The sequence below is a fragment of the Bos taurus genome, chromosome 4, assembly GCF_002263795.3.
Source record: "Bos taurus isolate L1 Dominette 01449 registration number 42190680 breed Hereford chromosome 4, ARS-UCD2.0, whole genome shotgun sequence".
Lineage (NCBI taxonomy): Eukaryota > Metazoa > Chordata > Mammalia > Artiodactyla > Bovidae > Bos > Bos taurus.
The window spans coordinates 15,587,501-15,607,980 of record NC_037331.1 but is presented as its reverse complement, the minus strand read 5'-3'; the positions used below and the strand labels follow the sequence as shown (position 1 = coordinate 15,607,980).

At 39.6% G+C, this 20,480-nt stretch overlaps 1 protein-coding gene across 2 annotated transcripts in view; it reads left to right on the top strand.

Moving 5' to 3' along the window:
• The first annotated feature begins 938 nt into the window (after nucleotides 1–938).
• COL28A1 (collagen type XXVIII alpha 1 chain) overlaps nucleotides 939–20,480 on the top strand; it is a 181,519-nt gene continuing 161,977 nt past the window's right edge. For both annotated transcript variants that reach the window (XM_024990989.2, XM_024990987.2), the window contains exons 1-7: nucleotides 939–1,081; nucleotides 4,552–4,709; nucleotides 5,507–6,063; nucleotides 13,140–13,160; nucleotides 14,779–14,835; nucleotides 16,511–16,564; nucleotides 19,257–19,298. In XM_024990989.2, the coding sequence (XP_024846757.1) occupies nucleotides 4,589–4,709; nucleotides 5,507–6,063; nucleotides 13,140–13,160; nucleotides 14,779–14,835; nucleotides 16,511–16,564; nucleotides 19,257–19,298 (852 nt within the window). In that variant the 5' untranslated portion in view covers nucleotides 939–1,081; nucleotides 4,552–4,588. The remainder of the gene's footprint in view (nucleotides 1,082–4,551; nucleotides 4,710–5,506; nucleotides 6,064–13,139; nucleotides 13,161–14,778; nucleotides 14,836–16,510; nucleotides 16,565–19,256; nucleotides 19,299–20,480) is intronic.

Below are 20,480 nucleotides of genomic sequence, written 5' to 3'. Positions count from 1 at the left end.
TTTCCTTGTCAAGTTACAGTTTGACAGAATCTTGATAAATAATCAAATTCCCTCCTTCATTTCATAAGTGGGAAACTGAGGTCCCCATGTGAAAGACAGAACCAGGACTAAATTCTATACAATAGTCTATATTTGATTATGAAACTTTTCAAAAATCACAAATGTAGAAAGACTAGAATCACAAACGTTTATATGCTCATGACCTATCTTCAATAATTATCAACCCATTGCCTCTGTTGAAAAACCAGATTTGCATCTGAGTCTGGGTTGGGAAGATCCCCTGGACAAAGAAATGGAAACCCACTCCAATATTCTTGCCTGGGAAATCCCATGGACAGAGGAGCCTGGTGGGCTACAGTCCATGGGCTCACAAAGATTTGGAACAACTTAATGACTAAACATCAACAAGACCTTGTTTCCGTTGGAATCCTAACTCTATAATTAGAGTCACTAAAATCCCCCTGCAATGCAGGAGATGCAGGTTCAACACCTGGATTGGGAAGATCCCCTGGAGGAGTAAGTGGGAACCCACTTCAGTGTTCTTGCCTGGAAATCCCATGGACAGAGGAGCCCAGTGGGCTACAGTCCATGGGGTCACAATGAGTCGGACACGACTGAAGCGACTTAGCATGCACACGCAAGCTGGTATGATTTATCCTCCTTCACAGAGCTCTTCAGCAACAGTATCTTACCGAGCAACTCCCGGGCAAAGGACCAGAAAGAGGACATGGCCTGACAAACAAAGGCAGGCTGTCAATAAATGTCTAAACTGTAGGAAATCTGCCCAAGTTATTTTTAAAACAGGCTGGAAAGCACAGACTTATTGTGAAAGGCACTGTTCCTTTAAATTACTCACTGATCCCACCCAGATCTTGCACCCTGGCCAAATGCCTAGCCACTCTTGCTTTAATTTAGTCTAAAAAACATGAGTAGAGAATTACAAAAGATCTAAAGGGAAAGACAATTTTTATTTCCCACAGAACAGAACAATATCAAATAGTCAGCTCCATCCTCAGCAATGGTCCTTGCTGTTGGCACTTGCTTAACCAGTCTTTAATTCCTGTTTGATAAACTTTATAAGGTAAGACATGACTGTTTTGTTTTAATCACTCGAAACTAGTTCAGACATCTAGGAACTGTGGAAGACTAAACGGTTTACGTATTTATTATGTGAAGAAAACTTATCAGATTTTTTTATCCTTGGTTATTACTTTAATTATATTATCAGGGAAATAATAAGTGTTAAAATGTAGAAATGTTAATTTTAAAGCTATTTTAAAATTTATTTTTAATTTATAGCCTACTATGTAGCATTGTTATACTGTTAATATCTTTTGGGACATCTTTTTCTTAATTTGGACACATTTTTATAACTCAGTAGTCACTGCAGAATTCTTTATAATATGGTAAGTTTAGCGATTTGGATAAAGTATCCGATCACTTTATCTTCATGGCAAAACAAATGAGATGCAAACATTGTGAATAAAATTAGTAAACTTTGCTGAAAAATAATGTTATTTCCAAAAAGTCATAAAATATAAGTTCTGTTGGATTTATTGATCCTGATATTTACCCCAGATAAATTCCACACAAAAAAGCCAAAACTATGGCATTGATTAAAGGTAACAATTGTTTCTGCATTTATGAAATGCAAACTGTAGTAAGCACAGAGGTTTATATTTCCTTTATTTAACTAATGACTCTTTTCCCCTGAAACCTATTTTGTTTGTATATATCATCTAAATGAGAGAAAGGTGGGAAGTATTAAAAACCGAGGCAAAATAAAGCATGACAAAAAAGATCCAAAATGAGTGGGCTCTTAATATATTAAACTAATAAGAGATTTCAGGATGATAGTAGAACTGAAAAACTAGAGAAAGTGTAAGGGTGTCCTCTGGCTAATATCGGAAAGCAACAGCATGACTTTGGTTTCGGAGAACTAGATAAAAAATGTCAGAACAAATAGTAGTTAAGTATGAGATATTGTGATTATTGCTAATGAATCAGTTGTGTTAGGGAACATTATATATATATAAGTCTTCAGTTATGAATTCATAATTACACGTCAACAAACTGAGCAAGTGCCTAGTTTAGGGGAAAGATATCTATTTAAAGCCAGCATTTCCGAAGCCCAAAATGAGGCCTGCAAATAAGAGAAATAGTAGTTTTCATCTCAGGATCCTTCATGGGAATCCCCTTCTTTAGGTTTTTGAAGAGTTGTCTTGATCTACAAGCTACAAGCTTGTAAAATCTCTTGTTCTCAATGAAATTAAATTTTCAGTCTCTTATTTCCAGAACTTCTGAGAACTTCTTTAAGTACAAGGGTCAGCAAAAGAAAGAAGTCATATGTGATACCAGGGACATGATGTTATACATCTTCCCCCTCTGAAAATGTAACAGCGGCTGCGTTTTGCTACACAGCTTTGAATGTGAAAATGTGAAAGTGTTTGTCACTCAGTCATGTCTGACCTTTTGGGATCCCATGGACTGGAGCTCACCAGGCTCCTCTGTCTGTGGGATTCTCCAGGCAAGAATGCAGGAGTGGGTAGCCATTCTTTCTCCAGGCGATCTTCCTGATGCAAGGATTGAACCCGGGTCTTCTGCATTGCAGGCAGATTCTTTACCATCTGAGCTACCAGGGAAGTCCCTTTTAATACCTGCTGCTGTTGCTGCTAAGTCGCTTCAGTCATGTCCGACTCTGTGCGACCCCACTGACGGCAGCCCACGGGCCCCCTGTCCCTGGGATTCTCTAGGCAAGAACACTGGAGTGGGTTGCCATTTCCTTCTCCAGTGCATAAAAGTGAAAAGTGAAAGTGAAGTAGCTGAGTCGTGTCCGACTCCTAGCGACCCCATGGACTGCAGCCTACCAGGCTCCTCCGTCCATGGGATTTTCCAGGCAAGAGTACTGGAGTGGGTTGCCATTGCCTTCTCCGTTTTAATACATATTTGTCTCCAAATCTTAGCATACCTGGTCTGAAGAGCAGTTAACATTTGGTCAATTGCATTCGAGGCAAATGCCAAGAGATATGGGGCTTCCCTGGTGGCTCAGACAGTAAAGAATCTGCCTGCAATACAAGACACATGATTTTGACCCCTGGGTTAGGAAGATCCCCTGGAGAAGGGAATGTCAACCCACTCCAGTATTCTTGCATGGAGAATTCCATGGGCAGAGGAGCCTGGCGGGCTACAGTCCATGAGGTCACAAAGAGTTGGACATAACTGAGCGACTAAGCACACACAGCACACACACTTGGTCATACTGATAGAAAGTCGGCTTAGTAAGCTTCCTGCTAGTCGAGGCTATTTGAGGAGCAGACTATGGCATGGAGCCCTCCACCGATTCACCCCCAATCCGATAGCTTTGCTTCTCACTGGGGCTTCTCCATCTGGCATGTATGAAGAAGTCAGTCTCCCATCTCATTCCTTACTGCCTTAGCATGTATTTTCACCCCACCACCTCCCCTGCCCATTGAGAGTCTGGAAAAAATCATGCTCATGATTTCCCAGTTTACCATTCCCTGAAGGCAAGGTGCCAAAGAAGGAAAGCATGATTCTTTTTCCAGAACTTCTAAAGTCTATACACTTCAAGCTGGCAAACATTTCCAAACCATGCAAAACATGGGGTTCAAAATAAGCCTTCTTACTTCCATTCTCAGGTATACTGAGCTAGCCACACATGAGTCTTCTTTTGCCAGGGAAGTCTGTGGCTTTTAAAGGCATTTGGTACATATCTGGGCTTACTGAGTGCTGAAAATTGCTGAAGATTTAAATACAAGATTATATTTTAATCTACCCAGGAAAATAGTTTCACAGGGCCTTTCAGAGGGGATCGCTTCCTGATTTCAAGTCCTATATCTGTCCAGTAGTTGTTCCAGCTAACACTTAGCAAATCTGTTTCTTTTTTTTTTTACTCTTATACTCTTTTGACTGACTGGATATGCAGCTGTAGGACAGCTTGAAACTCCAGTGGAGATGAAGTTAACAAAGTAAATGTAGAAAATGGGGTTCTGTGGAAACAGAAGGGCAATTCAATTTTTGACGACCTCTGAACTCACTGAAATTGTGCATGTAATATTAAGACTGAAATCGTGGTGGCTCTCTACAACCCTGTAAAAATATTGGCATGGTCAGGAGTTAGTTATAATGAAAACGGATAAAACAACCTTGTAGCAATCTGATACTACCTTGGAGAATGTGGATATGTCAAACAGACCCTGTGATTGAAACACAGCCATCATATAGAGTGGGACTGAAATGTTCTGAAATAGCTCTACCCTCTCCTGCTCCCCACAATATAATGGGAAATTCAGACTACTTGGATGTAATTCTTTGAATATACAAAAACATTCATTAATAGATATTTGGTTGTGTCACCATGATTTATTTAGATTAGAAACTTTAAAAATCTCCATATGGATAATTCTCCATAAATATGAATGAAAAACCCTTTTCTCTTTCCACATACCAGCTTCAAATTTTACGGGCTTGAAATTAAAAATAGCAAACTCTATATCTTATTAAAGTACTTATAACTGATTTTTTAAATTAAAGGTGCTACACGGCAGATGATTTTTCACCATCCATCATAATGTGGAACAGACGTTTTGTCCTGTATCTCCTGCTTTTGCCAGCTTTTATGAGTCAAGCAATATATGGACAAAGAAAGAAAGGCTCAAAGACCAATTTACTTGCAAGGAAAAATCTCCAGGGTAAAAAAGTTTTATCTTTGTTAGTTTTAGTTTCTTAAAACCCTAATATGAATTTTTCCAAATAGCACTTGGTATAAACAGCAAACTACATATTTATGTATATATGTGATACTCTATTTTGATATGATCATAAGTCATGTTACATACTTACAGAGCATACTTAAATGGGCACAACAGAGAATGCCACTCACATAGATAAAGAAACTGAGGCCCAGAAGGTGAAGTGGCATGCTTGAGGCTGCAGGCAAATTAAGTAGCAAGTCACAGAGCTAGGATTCAACCTTCAGTTCTCACTATTAGGTTTTTTTGTCCCTCAGCACGGCTGCAATACGATCCATCCAGTCATTTTCTCCCTTGATTTAAAAAATGTTAAAAAAAAAAAAAATTTGTACCCAAACAAGATGGGGCCTCACCAATATGTCCCATAATCTGAGAATGAGGCAGAGTATTATTTACTTCTAGACAACTTTGTCTAGTGTTTGTTGAATTTTTAAACTACAATGTTCTTTCTTTTCCTCTCACTTTAAGTAAGTTTTTCCTTGGGAAGATGCTCAGAATATATGGTATTTTGTTTGCTTTTGAGTTGCATGATTTTAGAAGAGGAAAAGAATTTGAAGACTTGGAAAGAGATTTAGTTATTCACAATGTCAGCCCGATCTCCAAGGTGCCTCTCTTTTTTACTTCCTTCTCCTCTTGGAGATCAGCTATTCAGGCCACACGCCTCAGGGCTTTCCTTACGCAAAGTTGTTTTACAAGTGGGGACAAGGATGCTGCCTAACCAATTTGCTCTATTTCAGACTCCACGTGCTTCATAGATCTTGTCTTCATCGTGGACAGCTCTGAAAGTTCCAAAATTTTTCTGTTTGACAAACAAAAAGATTTTGTGGGTAGCTTGAGTGACAAGATATTTCAGTTGACCCCAGTTGGCTCCTTGAAATATGACATCAAACTGGCAGCCCTTCAGTTTAGCAGCTCTGTCCAAATTGATCCACCTTTTTCCTCCTGGAAGGATCTACAGACTTTTAAACAGAGGGTCAAGTCTATGAATTTCATTGGGCAAGGTACTTTCTCTTACTACGCCATTGCCAATGCCACGAGGCTACTTAAGAGAGAAGGGCGTAAGGATGGCATGAAAGTGGCCGTGCTGATGACTGATGGCATTGACCATCCAAAGAATCCAGATGTTCAAAGTATTTCTGAAGACGCCAGAACTGCAGGAATATTATTTATCACCATTGGACTTTCTGCTGTAGTCAACGAAACCAAACTGCGTTTGATATCTGGGGATTTACCCAGTGTACCCATTCTCCTGTTGAATGATTCAACCCTTGTCGACAAAATTCAGGATCGCCTGGTAGGTACCTAACGTGTTGATTTTATGTACATTTCTTATTATAATGCTGATAATTTGTTCACAAATTCTGAAAGGGTAATAAGTCAAAAAGATGAAAGGGGAAAAAAAAAAATCTACCTTTGAAATGGAAAGAAGAATCTTGCTGATGTGTCTCTACATTCTTGACAGTTTGCAGCACATAAACCGGGAAGGTACCAGGCTAATTCTCTGTGATTGCATTCCTAACTTTACTATCAGCCAATGCTGAAGATTTTGGAAGGATTCATCTCCGATCATCCATCTGGGACTCCTGTTTGTGCATCGTGGGCTCAGTGAACACTGCTGACTTGTATTCGACTTGTGGTCAAATTGCAATCTGCCATATTTGTCTTAAGTTCTTTTTTTCCCGTTCCACTTGTGCAGAAATATTTTTTAACCCTTTGTCTCACCATTTGCCATAGTATGCTCAAGTGAAGGTCACAGACTTCCATTTTTAAAATTGATCTCCTTGCTTCTTAGGTGTTAACAAGGTCATCTAATTTTAAGTCACGATTGGCGGTATCACTGCTTTTCTTTATTGGTTGTAAGAACCCTTCCTCGCTGCTAGGGAGAACACAAGGCAAAGCAATCAAAACAAAATTCCTCTTCACCACATTCCTCAAGGAGGAACTCCTGGAGATAAGGCCGTTGATTTGTTAAGTGTCAAAAATTAATTTGCTTAAAAATACTGATTTAAAAAAAAATTCTTGACAAGAGGGCTAGGCTGATGTGTCCTTTAGGTCCTGAGTACTTCATACGGCTCTCTTCTATCGACTGAAAAAACCTCAGGCCCTCTTTCAGAGATTGTCTTGATCCTTTTGTCCCTTCTCTCAATTCTTTTTCCCAACATTCTTTGATTTTGTTACTCTCAGGTGCTTTTAGCATGAGACGCTGAGTTTTTCTTACCTAAATCATAGTGATTATGTCTTGAGTGCTGTATATTAGGCATTGCTCTGAGGGCTTTATATATTTTATTTTATTCAATGTTTACAACAATCTTATGATGTAGGTACTCTTATTATATCCATTTTATAGTTGAAAATTTAAGGCCAGGCAAAGACCCCAGAGTCTGCATGCTTGACCCTGTAAAGTTACACTGGGAGAGAAGAGAATAAATTTTTTTAAGGTTTTCTCAAGCAAAAATTCCTTGAAACAGTTAAGAAACATCCCTCCTCAAAAATCTACTGCTGCTTTTAGCCTTTTGAAACGTGGGCATTAAGGGAAGACGAGGGGGCAGTTCTGCCTAGACCTCGGATGATAGGCTCAGACCCAGGTACCTGGGGTGAATGCTTATGTGAGCATCTCTTCTGCAGGAAAGGGAACATGCAGGGAGGTCAGGCTAACTGCCGAGCCCTGCCTGTGCCTAATTTGAGTCCTCACCACTGAATGAGACAGAAGTTTCCAGCATGTGCAGGAAAGAACCCTGGGGTTGTGACAATGAGTCACCTGCTGCTGCCTGGAGAAAACACAGGACAGGCAGCTCCTTGTTTGGCCAGATGTGTCAGCTCAGGAGTTTCATACTCCCTCCAGATACACCCTAGCTAAGAATTCCTGCCCAACTGAGAGTGCAGGCTCTTGGCAGTACATCCGAAACAAAACTGTTTCTGGGGAAACCGAAAAATGACCAAGCATCCTAATGACTCTGCTCTTCCGTAGCATCCTCTGGTTTCAGCTTGTTTGTTCAGATGGAAGCTCTGTGAACAAGCCATTTCTTAGAAGGAGGTGCCGCTTTCCAAACAAACTGCAGGATCCAAACAGCTTATCGGGGTTTTCCAAGAGATATATACTAAGTATCAGTGTTTCAAATGGCCACTGTCTAGGAAGCAAAACTGGACTTTTGCTCAGACTATTTGAAAAAGTCCTTATCTAATCTGTGTCTATTACATCTGTAGTTCAATTTTTTAAACTTTTTATTTTGAAATAATCATGAAGTTGACTTTAAAAAATAAGTTAACTTGTGTATTAAGTACAAAACTTCATCTACTTTAAGTGCAAAATTCCGTGAGTTTTTCTAGATGTATTCACCCATGAAACCACCAACACAAATACGATATGGAACATTTCCATCATCTCTAAAAGTTTCCTTGTGCCTCTTCACAACACATGCATCCCTTGCGCCTGAGATACTTCTGACCTGACTCGTCAACCTAAATCAGTGTACATCTAGAATTTTATATAAACGAACTCACGTCATGTGTCAGGTTCATACTCCCAGTGTAATGATTCTGAAATTCATCTGGGTGGTTTTTTGTATTGTCAGTTTATGCTTTTCATTGCAGAGTAGACTTTAGTTGAATTTATGGACAGAAGTGTACACAGTGAATAGATTTTGCAGGAGCCCAGACAAATCAAGGAATCATTGCATGTTCCTTGGCACTCTATCAGGGAGTACCATGTTAGAACCTCTGAAAACAATTTTTAGTTCTAAATTTCCCAAGAGAGACCTGATGATTCCAAAAAGAAAATATTCATGTTTCTGTTTTATTATGATTTACAGAACAGTACTGAACCCTGAAGAAACACATTCAAAACAACCTTCTGGATATATTACTTGGTCCTTTAAAAGAGCATGAGAGAGTATGTGGATATTAAAAAAAATTCTTTATTACCTTTGACATTAAACTTTTTAAAAGTCTTTATGGGAATAACAATTGTAACAAATTGGTCTCTTTATTTGGAGAGTACTAAAAAAAGCATTAGAAAAGTTATGACCAACCTATATAGCATATTGAAAAGCAGAGACATTACTTTGCCAACAAAGGTTCGTCTAGTCAAGGCTATGGTTTTTCCAGTGGTCATGTATGGATGTGAGAGTTGGACTATAAAGAAAGGTGAGCACCGAAGAATTGATGCTTTTGAACTGTGGTGTTGGAGAAGACTCTTGAGAGTCTTGGACTGCAAGGAGATCCAACCAGTCCATTCTGAAGGAGATCAGCCCTGGGATTTCTTTGGAAGGAATGATGCTAAAGCTGAAACTCCAGTACTTTGGCCACCTCATGCGAAGAGTTGACTCATTGGAAAAGACTCTGATGCTGGGAGGGATTGGGGGCAGGAGAAGAAGGGGACGACAGAGGATGAGATGGTTGGAAGGCATCACCGACTCGATGGGCGTGAGTCTGAGTGAACTCTGGGAGTTGGTGATGGACAGGGAGGCCTGGCGTGCTGCGATTCATGGTGTCGCAAAGAGTCGGACACGACTGAGCGACTGAACTAAACTGAACTGAAGAAAAACATTAATTTAGTGCATCTTCTCCCTCACAGAGCAAGAAGGGATAAACTTCATCATTTCTGTATCATCTTTAGAATCCTAGGCTTCATTGATTATTAGGATGGTCCACTTCCCAGTTTTTCAAGGCCTCCTCTGTTTAGAGCCTTATTTCTTCCTCTGAGATTTGATAATGGCTCTTCTTCTGCTATATCAAGTTGCAAACATTATTTTTGTCATGGGATTTGTAACCCTTGCCTACTAAGCTCCATATTCTCACCCCCATTGCCGTCATGCTAGTAACTTTGGCACCTTCCTCACATTTTCTCTGTTCCCTTCTCAGAGCATTGACCTCATGGTCACTCACAAAATTGGCAATTCCAGCCTAGATTTCTTTTTTCCCCACATATCTACCATCATAAAACTCTGACTCTGTTAATAAAATGCTCCTTCCCTTTGCTCTGATGAGGTCCTTTCTCTATTTATACTTTTTCATTTAAATCACAGTATCCACCTAGACTTTCACTGAACATGCCCTTCGCTCTGGCTTTGACCACGGTCTCCCAACTGTTCTCCACATGGCCTGTCTCTCTGCTTAAGCAAAATGCCTTACTACTCTCCAGGCCTCCAGCTCTGTCCACTTTTTTAAAATGTCCCTCCTCGGTGCTATCTTTGTCTGATTGCCCACATTGGTCTTTATGCCTTTTTTCCTTATCAACTTTGACATGTAGAACAACATTCCACTAATGAGTTGGTCCTTTGCATTCCTTTATTCAAAATCATCCAGAAGGCCAACCATTCCCAAACAACCATCCTATTCCTCCTTCTCTGCCCGCCAAGTCTGGGCTCTCCTTCCCACACAGCTTGCTGTGCGGTATTCTCTATCACTGGGGTTTATGGACTCCAAGTGTCCTTAGGGAATGCAGCTTTGTTCTTGTTTGAAACAGTCTTATCTATTGTGCGGTTTGGGTCCATTTTTGTTTCCACGGAAATATAAATTCAAGCAAACACAAAAGCCAGAGTTCCAAAAATAATTAGTTGCATTGTTATAGCTTTTAAGCCTCATGGCACATACATTTAAAGGGTAATGTGGCAAAGCAGAAATTGAATTTTCAAAGGAAAAGCGAAAAAAGTGTAAAATCACACATCTGCCGCACTAGCGGCTAAATTCATGAGTTTAAAACTGATAAGGACATTGCTTAGTATAAAAAGGTGATAAAGGGACACAACTTTGAATTTTTCTTTATTTCAGTAGCTATTTTCAAATATTACAGTCTGACTTGAATTATTAGTTGCTTTACTGCCTCTCTTTCAGATTTCTTTTCCTTCTTTCCCTCTCAGATGACACCAAGTTTCTGATGTATATTTTAAATATTTTCACAATTCGGATCATGTTCTAAGCATTCATCTTCAACTTTCTTTTTCATTCAACTTTTTAGGAAATTTCTCTGTTAAATTATATAAATTCAATACATTGATTTTAACTACTGAGTGGTATTTTGCTTATTGATCCAGTATGTTATTGATGGATATTTTATTTCCAATTTTTCACTATTAAAAAACAATGAATGCTGAACTACACAAGAATTCCTCTAGGGTGTGTCTGGAAAGTATGTCAGGATCACAGGTGGAAGCCAGGACTTGTCCTGGGCAGCCTAGAGATAAAGCATGTAAATTTCAACTTTCTGTGCACAGCCAAATATTCTGGAGAGGGTAATGCTGTTTTACACTAAAATTGTCACTTTAGCTGAGTTTCCATTGTCCAAATGATCTCAGTTCAGTTCAGTTCAGTTCAGTTGCTCAGTCGTGTCCAACTCTTTGCAACCCCATGAATTGCAGCACGCCAGGCCTCTCTGTCCAACACCAACTCCTGGACTTCACCCAAACTCCTTTCCATCGAGTTGGTGATGCCATCCAGCCATCTCATCCTCTGTCGTCCCCTTCTCCTCCTGCCCCCAATCCCTCCCAGCATCAGAGTCTTTTCCAATGAGTCAACTCTTTGCATGAGGTGGCCAAAGTATTAGAGTTTCAGCTTTAGCATCAGTCCTTCCAAAGAACACCCAGGAGTGATCTCCTTTAGAATGGATTGCTTGGATCTCCACATGACCTACTAGTTCTTAAAGACACAGGTATCTCATCTGCTTTCAGCCTGGGTTTACTTTGCCTAGTAATTTAAAATCACTGGGGTAGGGCAAGAGAAAGAGAGCATAGTTGAGATGCTGATTTTGGTAGATAGGGTCTGTGGCCAGAGTTGGACCGCTCCCAAGACCACGGGGTCAAGCGTCTTTGTTTTATAGACGTGGAAAAGGAGCTGGAGGGATGATATGACTTGCCCATGGTCAGGTGGCTAGATAATGGTAGAAACAGGATGAAAATCCTAGATGACACTTAATTCCTAGTCTAAATTTTTCTCTGATTAAATCACCAGAACTACTTAAAGCAAGTTGCTATACCTTCTCTAAACAATTCATTTGTATCAAAATAAATGTAGAGTAAAAACAAAACTAAAAGGATGCAGAGTCTTCTGTACAGGTACAACTCTGACTTATCTTTAGCTTCCTCATCACATTCTTTATTTTTAACAACTTACAACAAATACTGTAGTGCTTTTGCTTCCGTTTTCTATTTTATCATGTGTGAGCTACCCCTCAGATTCAGTCATAAGGCATTAATTTGACACATAAATTCTACCTTCAGGGAGTAATGATTCTATCTGTAAACATAGCTTGTGTCCACTGATTCAGACATGATCTTCTTTTCAGGTAATAATACCCCACTGAACTGGAGTGGAAAAGTGAGGCCTAAAGGTCTGACAAAAACCACATTGCGAATTTCTCTAAACTTATGAATTGAAAGTCATTTAAAAAATATTCTGGCTAATTCATCTCTGTGTGGTTAAGTAGGAAATAGTGCTGAGCTTGGTCAGGTAGCTCAGCCCAAGAGTGTGACCTTGGGCAAGCCACAGCACCATGTCTCAAGTTTCTTTATGACAGAATGAGCCACTGGACTGCACTGACTTCTAAGGCTCATTAATATTTCATGAAGTTATCACCCTAAAATTTATGTTCTAACGGTAAACAATAAATGCACATCTGTATAGGGATAAAATAGCTTCCCTGATAGCTCAGATGGTAAAGAATACACCTGCAATGCAGGACAACCCTGTTCGATTCCTGGGTCAGGAAGATCCTTGGAGAAGGGATAGGCTACATACTCTAGTATTCTCAGTCTTCCCTGGTGGCTTAGATGTTAAAGAATCCGATCTGCCTGCAATGTGGGAGACGTGGGTCCGATCCCTGGGTTGGGATGATCCCCTGGAGGAGGGCATGGCAACCTACTCCAGTATTCTTACCTGGAGAATCCCATGTACAGAGGAGCCTGGTTGGCTACAGTCCTTGGGGGTTGTAAAGAGTTGGAAACAACTGAGCAACTAAGCACAGCACAGCACATAGGGATAGAAAAATAGAGAAAATACACAATTACATATTCTGCCTAAGTCTTTGTAAACAAAAGAAAATTCTCATTATGGCTGATTGAGCTTGTAGCCAAACTATGGAGATTCTAGAGCTGATAAAAAGGAACAAGAGAGAAAACATGGGATGCAATAGGATGACGTTCCCAGAAAAAAAAAATTTTTAGTGAATGTTAGTATCCTTCATGTCTTCTATTAGTATATGGCTCAGAGCACTCCTTGGGTGGTTGGCTGGGGCTTTATTGCTTTTACAAGGTTAAAAAGGCTGAATTGCTATTCTTCTTGGAAATTGCATATCCCATTGGGAATAATTAAGGCTAATAAGAAGCTGGAAGCAGAATCATGAATTGAGTTAATGTTTCATTCTTTTTTCCCTCCTAGGACATCTTATTTGAAAAGAAGGTAAGCACCACATGCTTTGATTACTATGAATTACTCCAAAACGCTCACATAATCAAATCAGCATTATAATTCACATTAGAAGGTAAGGTGTGACTAAATAAAAATCCTTACTTTTTAAAAATGAGCTGCTCTATTTTGAGGCAGCCACTTGATTTCTTTTATGTTGCCATATCCACTGCAGGTTGGAAATTTTAGAAAAAGTAGGAAATATTTAAATGATTTTAGACAGTGGTTTTAGAAATCAGCGATAATGCACATGATACAGTTTTGCTTACTTTGATACTGATTCCTTCATCCTAACTGTGTCTCAATACCCATCGCTCATGAGGGTCCTCCACTCTAGTATGCCTTGAGTTGGCCAGGATGAAGTAGTGTTCCTGGCTAATGGACAGGGCTCAGAGTCACCCCTGCTGCCTGATGACTGACTAAGCTCATTCTCCTCCCTGATGGTGGCCACCAGACCAAGTGGCGAAGCAAGCTGGCCAATATTGGTTGGACAGTACTCAGCACAATTGATGACCATCAGCTTGCTGAGGACTGCTGTACTGGACATATGTTTCTGGGTAGAGGGTTTAGAACATCTGAACTTAATTCGAGAAATTGCTTCTTTAACATGAGAACACTTATAATATCACATAAAATACTTAGAAGCCAACCAAAACTTGTAGAGAACCATGCTTCACTGAATCATACATGGTCAGACACATCACTATTTTCTGTGCCATTTAGAGAGATTTTAAAAAAGCTCTCTGCCAATTAAAATATGATACAGTGCCTTCTTATGAATCACAGTTTTTAATTTTGTACTTAAGGCAAGAGTCCTTTTAGATGTACTTAGATATAGATTTTTAAATCCTGTATCACTTTTGTGCATACTTAAGAGAGAAAATATAGGCAAATGAAATTGGGTATTTTTGCAACTTCTTTGCATTCAAAGTCGAAATCTTCTGAATCACTTTCTGTCTCAGAGTCATTGCTGCCCTGGCTTTTGCACACAATACCGGCCCCTGTGCCACAGAAAGTATAGGTGACACAGCATTTCTTCAAGTGCTCTGGTTGTGCCTTGAGAGTTTTCTTCCATCTCATTCTGGAAGAGCGGAAGGGCATGTGCAGAAAACACCAGTTTCACCCTGGTCAAGCCTGACTCACAGAATACTTCTTTTGATTTCAAAGATGTGAAAATAAGAAAAAAGATGTATTTCAGAATTGATAAAATACAGTTTAAATCAAAATTTTTCCTATGTTGAGTAAAGCAGTATTTGATATTTGTATATTATTGAGCCTGGATGTGTTATATAGAAGAAAAACAGCAGAAATTCCAAAAGTCCACTGAAAATGTTTGTTTTCTCATTTTAACTGATGAGTAGATGTTATATATTAATACACCCATTTTTAATGGAGATCTATTTTATTTAACCATGCCAACATTTAATACTTTATTAGCTGGCTCTTCCTAGCTCAGAGTTTTCTTAGAAGAATTTTACAGGGAGAGCAAAAGCTCCATAAATTTTCAAGGTAAAGTTTCTTCAAGGGAGCGCTCCATTTCGTTATGTGTTGAATGAGATTTAATACGCTATATTTCACCGTGTGTTAACATTGTGTTTCATTGTTGATTTAGTGTGAGCGCAAGATTTGTGAATGTGAGAAGGGGGATCCCGGCGATCCAGGGCCTCCGGTGAGTATATTTCTGCTTTGAACTTAGGGTCAGCTCAGGAAGTCCTAGCCATGATACTCTATTCTGAAAACACTGGGCTACTTTGTGCTGTTGAAAAGCAAATTGCAGCAAAAACGGAAATGTTGTGTCTTTCTTTTATTCCTAAAGGGATACATTCTGTCCTAAGAAATTAGCTTGGGATTTTACTGACCTGAACTGAGGGCAGATTTGCCTTAAAATCAGATGTTCTTCCCACAAAGGATATTTCAGCACCTCTACTGCTGCGACAATTGGAGCCAGAATTTCTCAGTACTGAAGTGAAAATATAGGGAAAGGGTTCATATAGGTCCTCGGTGAGCTAGGCAAAGCTTCATCCTACTTCCAACTACAAACAAGTGACTGCTCCAGAACCAAGTGCAACCCCAAAATTGCCTAGTGAGGAGGAAGCCTGTTAGCGAGCTCTGGATTTTAGTGAATTGTGTGAAATGGAAGACACCACGTGGCAACCGGAGATAAATGGCAGGATTTGCTAACATGGTTCAGCACTTGAAATGATAATCCCCGAAGACGTGCGTGCTTCCCTTACGTTCTGCCCTAATACCTGGCAGGTGCCATTCTATTCTGGGAAGGTGCTGGAAACGACATCACAAGGACTGGAGATGCTAGACTCCTCTAACACATGCTTTTAGACACCTCCATGGCGCTCCTTCAGTTTTTCATTTTCTTCTGTGATTTCAAACCTTAGAGGTCAAGAGCCCAGAGGAGACGTTTCACAAAAATGCATGAATAATGTTTTTGAACTGATGCTTGCATTTGGGGGCAAGGAGGGAAATGGGCACAGTGAATTTCTTAGACTCGGACACATTTTCTTCTGAGTCCTGGGTCCAAAACCTATACGTTTTCAAATCATTCTACCAATCAAGGCATCAGAAAGAGAGAATGTCTTAATTTTTTTCTTCAAAATACACACTAGATATATCACACGAAAATGTGGCAGTCAGTAGAATCTGATTTTGGTCAGAGCAGAGGTTTAACTTCTCCTTCCTGTGCAGTCTTAGATTATACTTGTTACACCAAGAAATGGGCAGGAAAGGTTTGCTTGGGATATTCAATTATGTTTTAGAATAAACAGAAGACTTAACTATTGCTAAGCTAATCTGACAATTTCAGTCGCTCTATTGTTGGAAGAGACTACTGTACCATGTTTTCATAGTAATAGCCATATGTGTACATGTATGCATAGTCACTCAGCTGTGTCTGACTCTTTGGAACCCTCTAGACTGTGCCCTGTCAGTGCACAGCCATAGAACTATGTCATTTAGCATTTATTGAATATTCCCAAAACCAGTTCACAGAAGAGTGAGATTTTTGGTGATTTGAGAATAGGAAAATAAAATGCCTTTCTGGAACAAAACTGAAGAACTCTCATCCTATCTTTTGAAACTCTCCCTTGGATATCAGGGAGAGAGAGACATTTTTTTTTTTTAGCAACTCTAGAGAATCTGCCTGTTCGAGACTGTCATCTTCCTGGTGTGTAGTATGGGAAAGCAGAGTTGAATCTCTGCTTGGTAGGCAAAGTTTTGTTTTTTATAATCCTCTCTCATTTTATGGGATGAAGCTGATAAGAAATTACTGTAAGGTGTAGGAAACTAATAGACTGTCTGTTGCATATAATCTTTTTCCCCTTTGCCTTCAGGGTACACATGGAAACCCAGGTATCAAAGGTGAGCGAGGACCAAAAGGAAACCCGGTAAATGACTAAACAGCTTTTCTTTAAACCAATGTATCTCCTTCTAGTTCTACTTAAAGAACAAAAATTGAGGAAACAAAGCATTGTACTTTATGCCAATGCCAAAAAAATCTGATGATTCCTGTGAAGAATACAGGCTGTTTGCCTCCTGCATTATCTGTCTGGCTTGTATAAACTTATATTTACAAATTCAGAGAAGCATATGGCCATTTCAGTCAATAAATTCAGGAAACCTAGGGAGTTGAATAAAGAGAAACTCATTCTTTTTTTTTAATTTTTAATTTTTTTTAAAATTTTATTTTATTTTTAAACTTTACAATATTGTATTAGTTTTGCCAAATATCGAAATGAATCCGCCACAGGTATACCTGTGTTCCCCATCCTGAACCCTCCTCCCTCCTCTCTCCCCATACCCTCCCTCTGGGTTGTCCCAGTGCACCAGCCCCAAGCATCCAGCATCGTGCATCGAACCTGGACTGGCAACTCGTTTCATACATGATATTATACATGTTTCAATGCCATTCTCCCAAATCTCCCCACCCTCTCCCTCTCCCACAGAGTCCATAAGACTGATCTATACATCAGTGTCTCTTTTGCTGTCTTGTACACAGGGTTATTGTTACCATCTTTCTAAATTCCATATATATGTGTTAGTATACTGTATTGGTGTTTTTCTTTCTGGCTTACTTCACTCTGTATAATAGGTTCCAGTTTCATCCATCTCATTAGAACTGATTCAAATGTATTCTTTTAAATGGCTGAGTAATACTCCATTGTGTATATGTACCACAGCTTTCTTATCCATTCATCTGCTGATGGGCATCTAGGTTGCTTCCATGACCTGGCTATTATAAACAGTGCTGCAATGAACATTGGGGTACACGTGTCTCTTTCCCTTCTGGTTTCCTTGGTGTGTGTGCCCAGCAGTGGGATTCTTAAATAATGGCGGTCTAAATTGAGTACAACAATGTTTCATGAATCACTAATACATATTCCAAAACACATTGCTGTTGGCACTTGAGTTTTAAGAATTAAAACTCCTTTATGAATTCCTTAATTCTTTTCTTTGTGTGCCATCCAAAAAAGAAAATCTTTGATTTAAAAAATTATATCATTGTTGGGATGATCTTTCAAGAGAACAGAAGGAATCATAGGAGACAGATTAGCAAATGTAACCAGGTGAAAATTTAAAGAAAAATTGTATTCAATGAAAAACAATAATTAAAATAAAGAGGAAGACCTGTACAGAAATGTTTATGTCCAATACAGTGGACACTGATGTAATTGCTACAATGCATCCGTCTGATGTCCTAAGTCACTTCAGGTGTGTCTGACTCTATATGACCCTGTGAACTGCAGCCCACCAGGCTCCTCTGTTCATGGGATTCTCCAGGCAAGAATACTGGAGTGGGTTGTCATTTCCTTCTCTAGGGGATCTTCCTGACCCAGGAATCGAACCCATGTCTCTTAGTCTCCTGCATTGGCAGGAGGATTCTTTACCACAAGCACCACCTGGGAATCCCTGCTGTAACGCATAACGACTTTATAAAATAGGTGAGAAATGAATAATTAAATGGTCAAAGGACACGAACAGTTTTCAAGAGAGGAAACAAATCCAGGGAATAAAGAAATAGAAAAATGTCTAATTTCACTGGGTAATGGATGAAATTTAAAGACTGACAATGAGGTGCCCTTTAATACTAATTATTCACATTTTAGAAACTTTGGACTCCAAGGCTCTTGGGGTGTTTTGGAGGTGGGGGGTGGAGGGAAGTTCACATAGTTCATATCTAGTTCATATTGTTTTTTTTCGTATTTTAAATTTTAAAAAGTTTCTTAAAGTAACTAACATATAATTAAAACAATAATAACTAGCAATATGGTGATGAAAGTACTTTCTTCTTCATTGCAAGGTTAACGGCACAAACGCAAACATTTTGGGAATCAATTAGGGACTACATAAGAAGCATTCAAATGTTCAAAATTTTAATCCAAATAACTCCATTTCTGAGAATAGGTTTAGGGCGTTAATGGAACATATAATAAGGTAGATGCATGAGAGCATTTTTGCCAATTGCCTGCTTGCCAAAGAGAGGGAACATAAAGTATTCTTGGGTGGCTTTACAACACACACACACACTCACACCCCTACACTCTCCCACTTTCTGCGGATCTGAATTAACGCCATCACGTCTTCTTTTTTGTTTTGTTAAATACCTGTTGTAAGTCTTTGTGACCATTTCATTTATTTGGCTTGTAATTGTGTGCCACATAATATATTTTCCTAAGTCTTGCTGAAATCAAGCAATCACTCTTCAGGACATTTTGGAAAATATTCCAAAGCCCCTTGGAGAAAAGCCAGAGTGCCTGGCTCCAAGAGAGGGTACAATGGTCTATTTGAGAACAACGGCCGTGTTGTTAAACTAGCATGCGAATCTCGGCCCAAGCTGTGAAAACATACCTGCATTCTGTACCCTGTACGTCTGGCTTCACTTCAAAGGGCAAAGGCTATCTGAACCGCTGTTTTCTTCCCTAGACTGCATAGGGAGAATGTCAGTCAGTGGTCAAGGTCAAAGATACTTTCCCCATTGGGTTGACCTACTAATCTGGGAATTCTGAAGAGTGCATTTTATTGAGCAATCACTTGCTCTGCAGGGCGGTGGAATTTTGACTGAATTTTTTCTTGTCACAGGGTGATGCTCAAAAAGGGGAACCTGGAGAAAGAGGCCCACGGGTATGTACATGACTGAAACGCCTTCCTAAGAAAGTAATCCCAGGATGTGAAGATTCGGTAATGGATCATTTTGACCCCTGCAGGGCAAGTGCAAAAATGATTTATGTCTACCTGTGCTCTGGATGGCTCAGACAGGCAATCAGACAGATTATGATCTCAGAAGCTGCAATGTGAGGAGAAAGTATTCTGTCCAAAGGGAGTGAGGATGGGACAGAGTGCTCCACCACATGACGCCCCTTGATGCTCAAGTTGAGATTTGTGAAAGGCTCCAATGAGAAAAATATTTTGCTTTGCTTCTTGTGCTTTTTATAAAAAATAAAAACATTAATTTAAAGATCCGGGAGCCTAAGAATTACATCATCCCAACTATGGTTTTGTAAATCCAATTTTACAGGCAAAAGAAGAGATCATTCTAGTTGATTTATCGTCCTTAAAATTAGATGATGTCAGAGACTGAACGACTGAGAAATAATTACTCTACATTTCTTCTTTTGCATTTTCCTGGAGAACTGCAGTGGTGTAGCAAATAGCAGAGAGGTATACAGGAACTTAAAAGGAAGCTGTATTATGTTTCTCTCTCAGCTTATCCCCTTGGATGAAAAAGCCCAGGACTCAGACCCAGAGGTTTAAAAAACACTTCTCTTGGCATTTGTAATCAATGTCATGGGAAATTTGATAGAAAGCTTGATAAGCTCAATGGAAATTCCTTCAGAAATTTGTGTTATTCATTCAGGAAAGACTTTATTTTAGGTATGTTCTATGTATAAAACATACTGTTAGTGAAAATAAAATTAAGACAAAGTACTTATTTTCAGGAAAATCCATTATCTCAGAGGAGAGGTAAAACAGCTATAATATGAAGCAGAATGTAAACATTGTAAAAATTTCATGTGTCAAATATTATGTATAAATGGGCATTCAGAGAAGACCAGAGCTGTCAGGGTGGGTTCTATGGGACGAGCCCTCACGAGTTAAGAGGGAAGGACCAGGTCAGATCAAGACAGACCGGGAGGTGGAGGGGTAGGCATTGCAGCTGGAGAGCGCTGTGAGCAGCAACCAGGGGGAGGGCAGTGAGTGAGGAATGGCGAAATGGGGCCTCAAGAGGAGTGTTGGCAGACACAGCCTGAGGGGCCGAGTGGGTGGCCCCTGATGCCTGGAAGGCTGGGCTTTGCTGGGTGATGG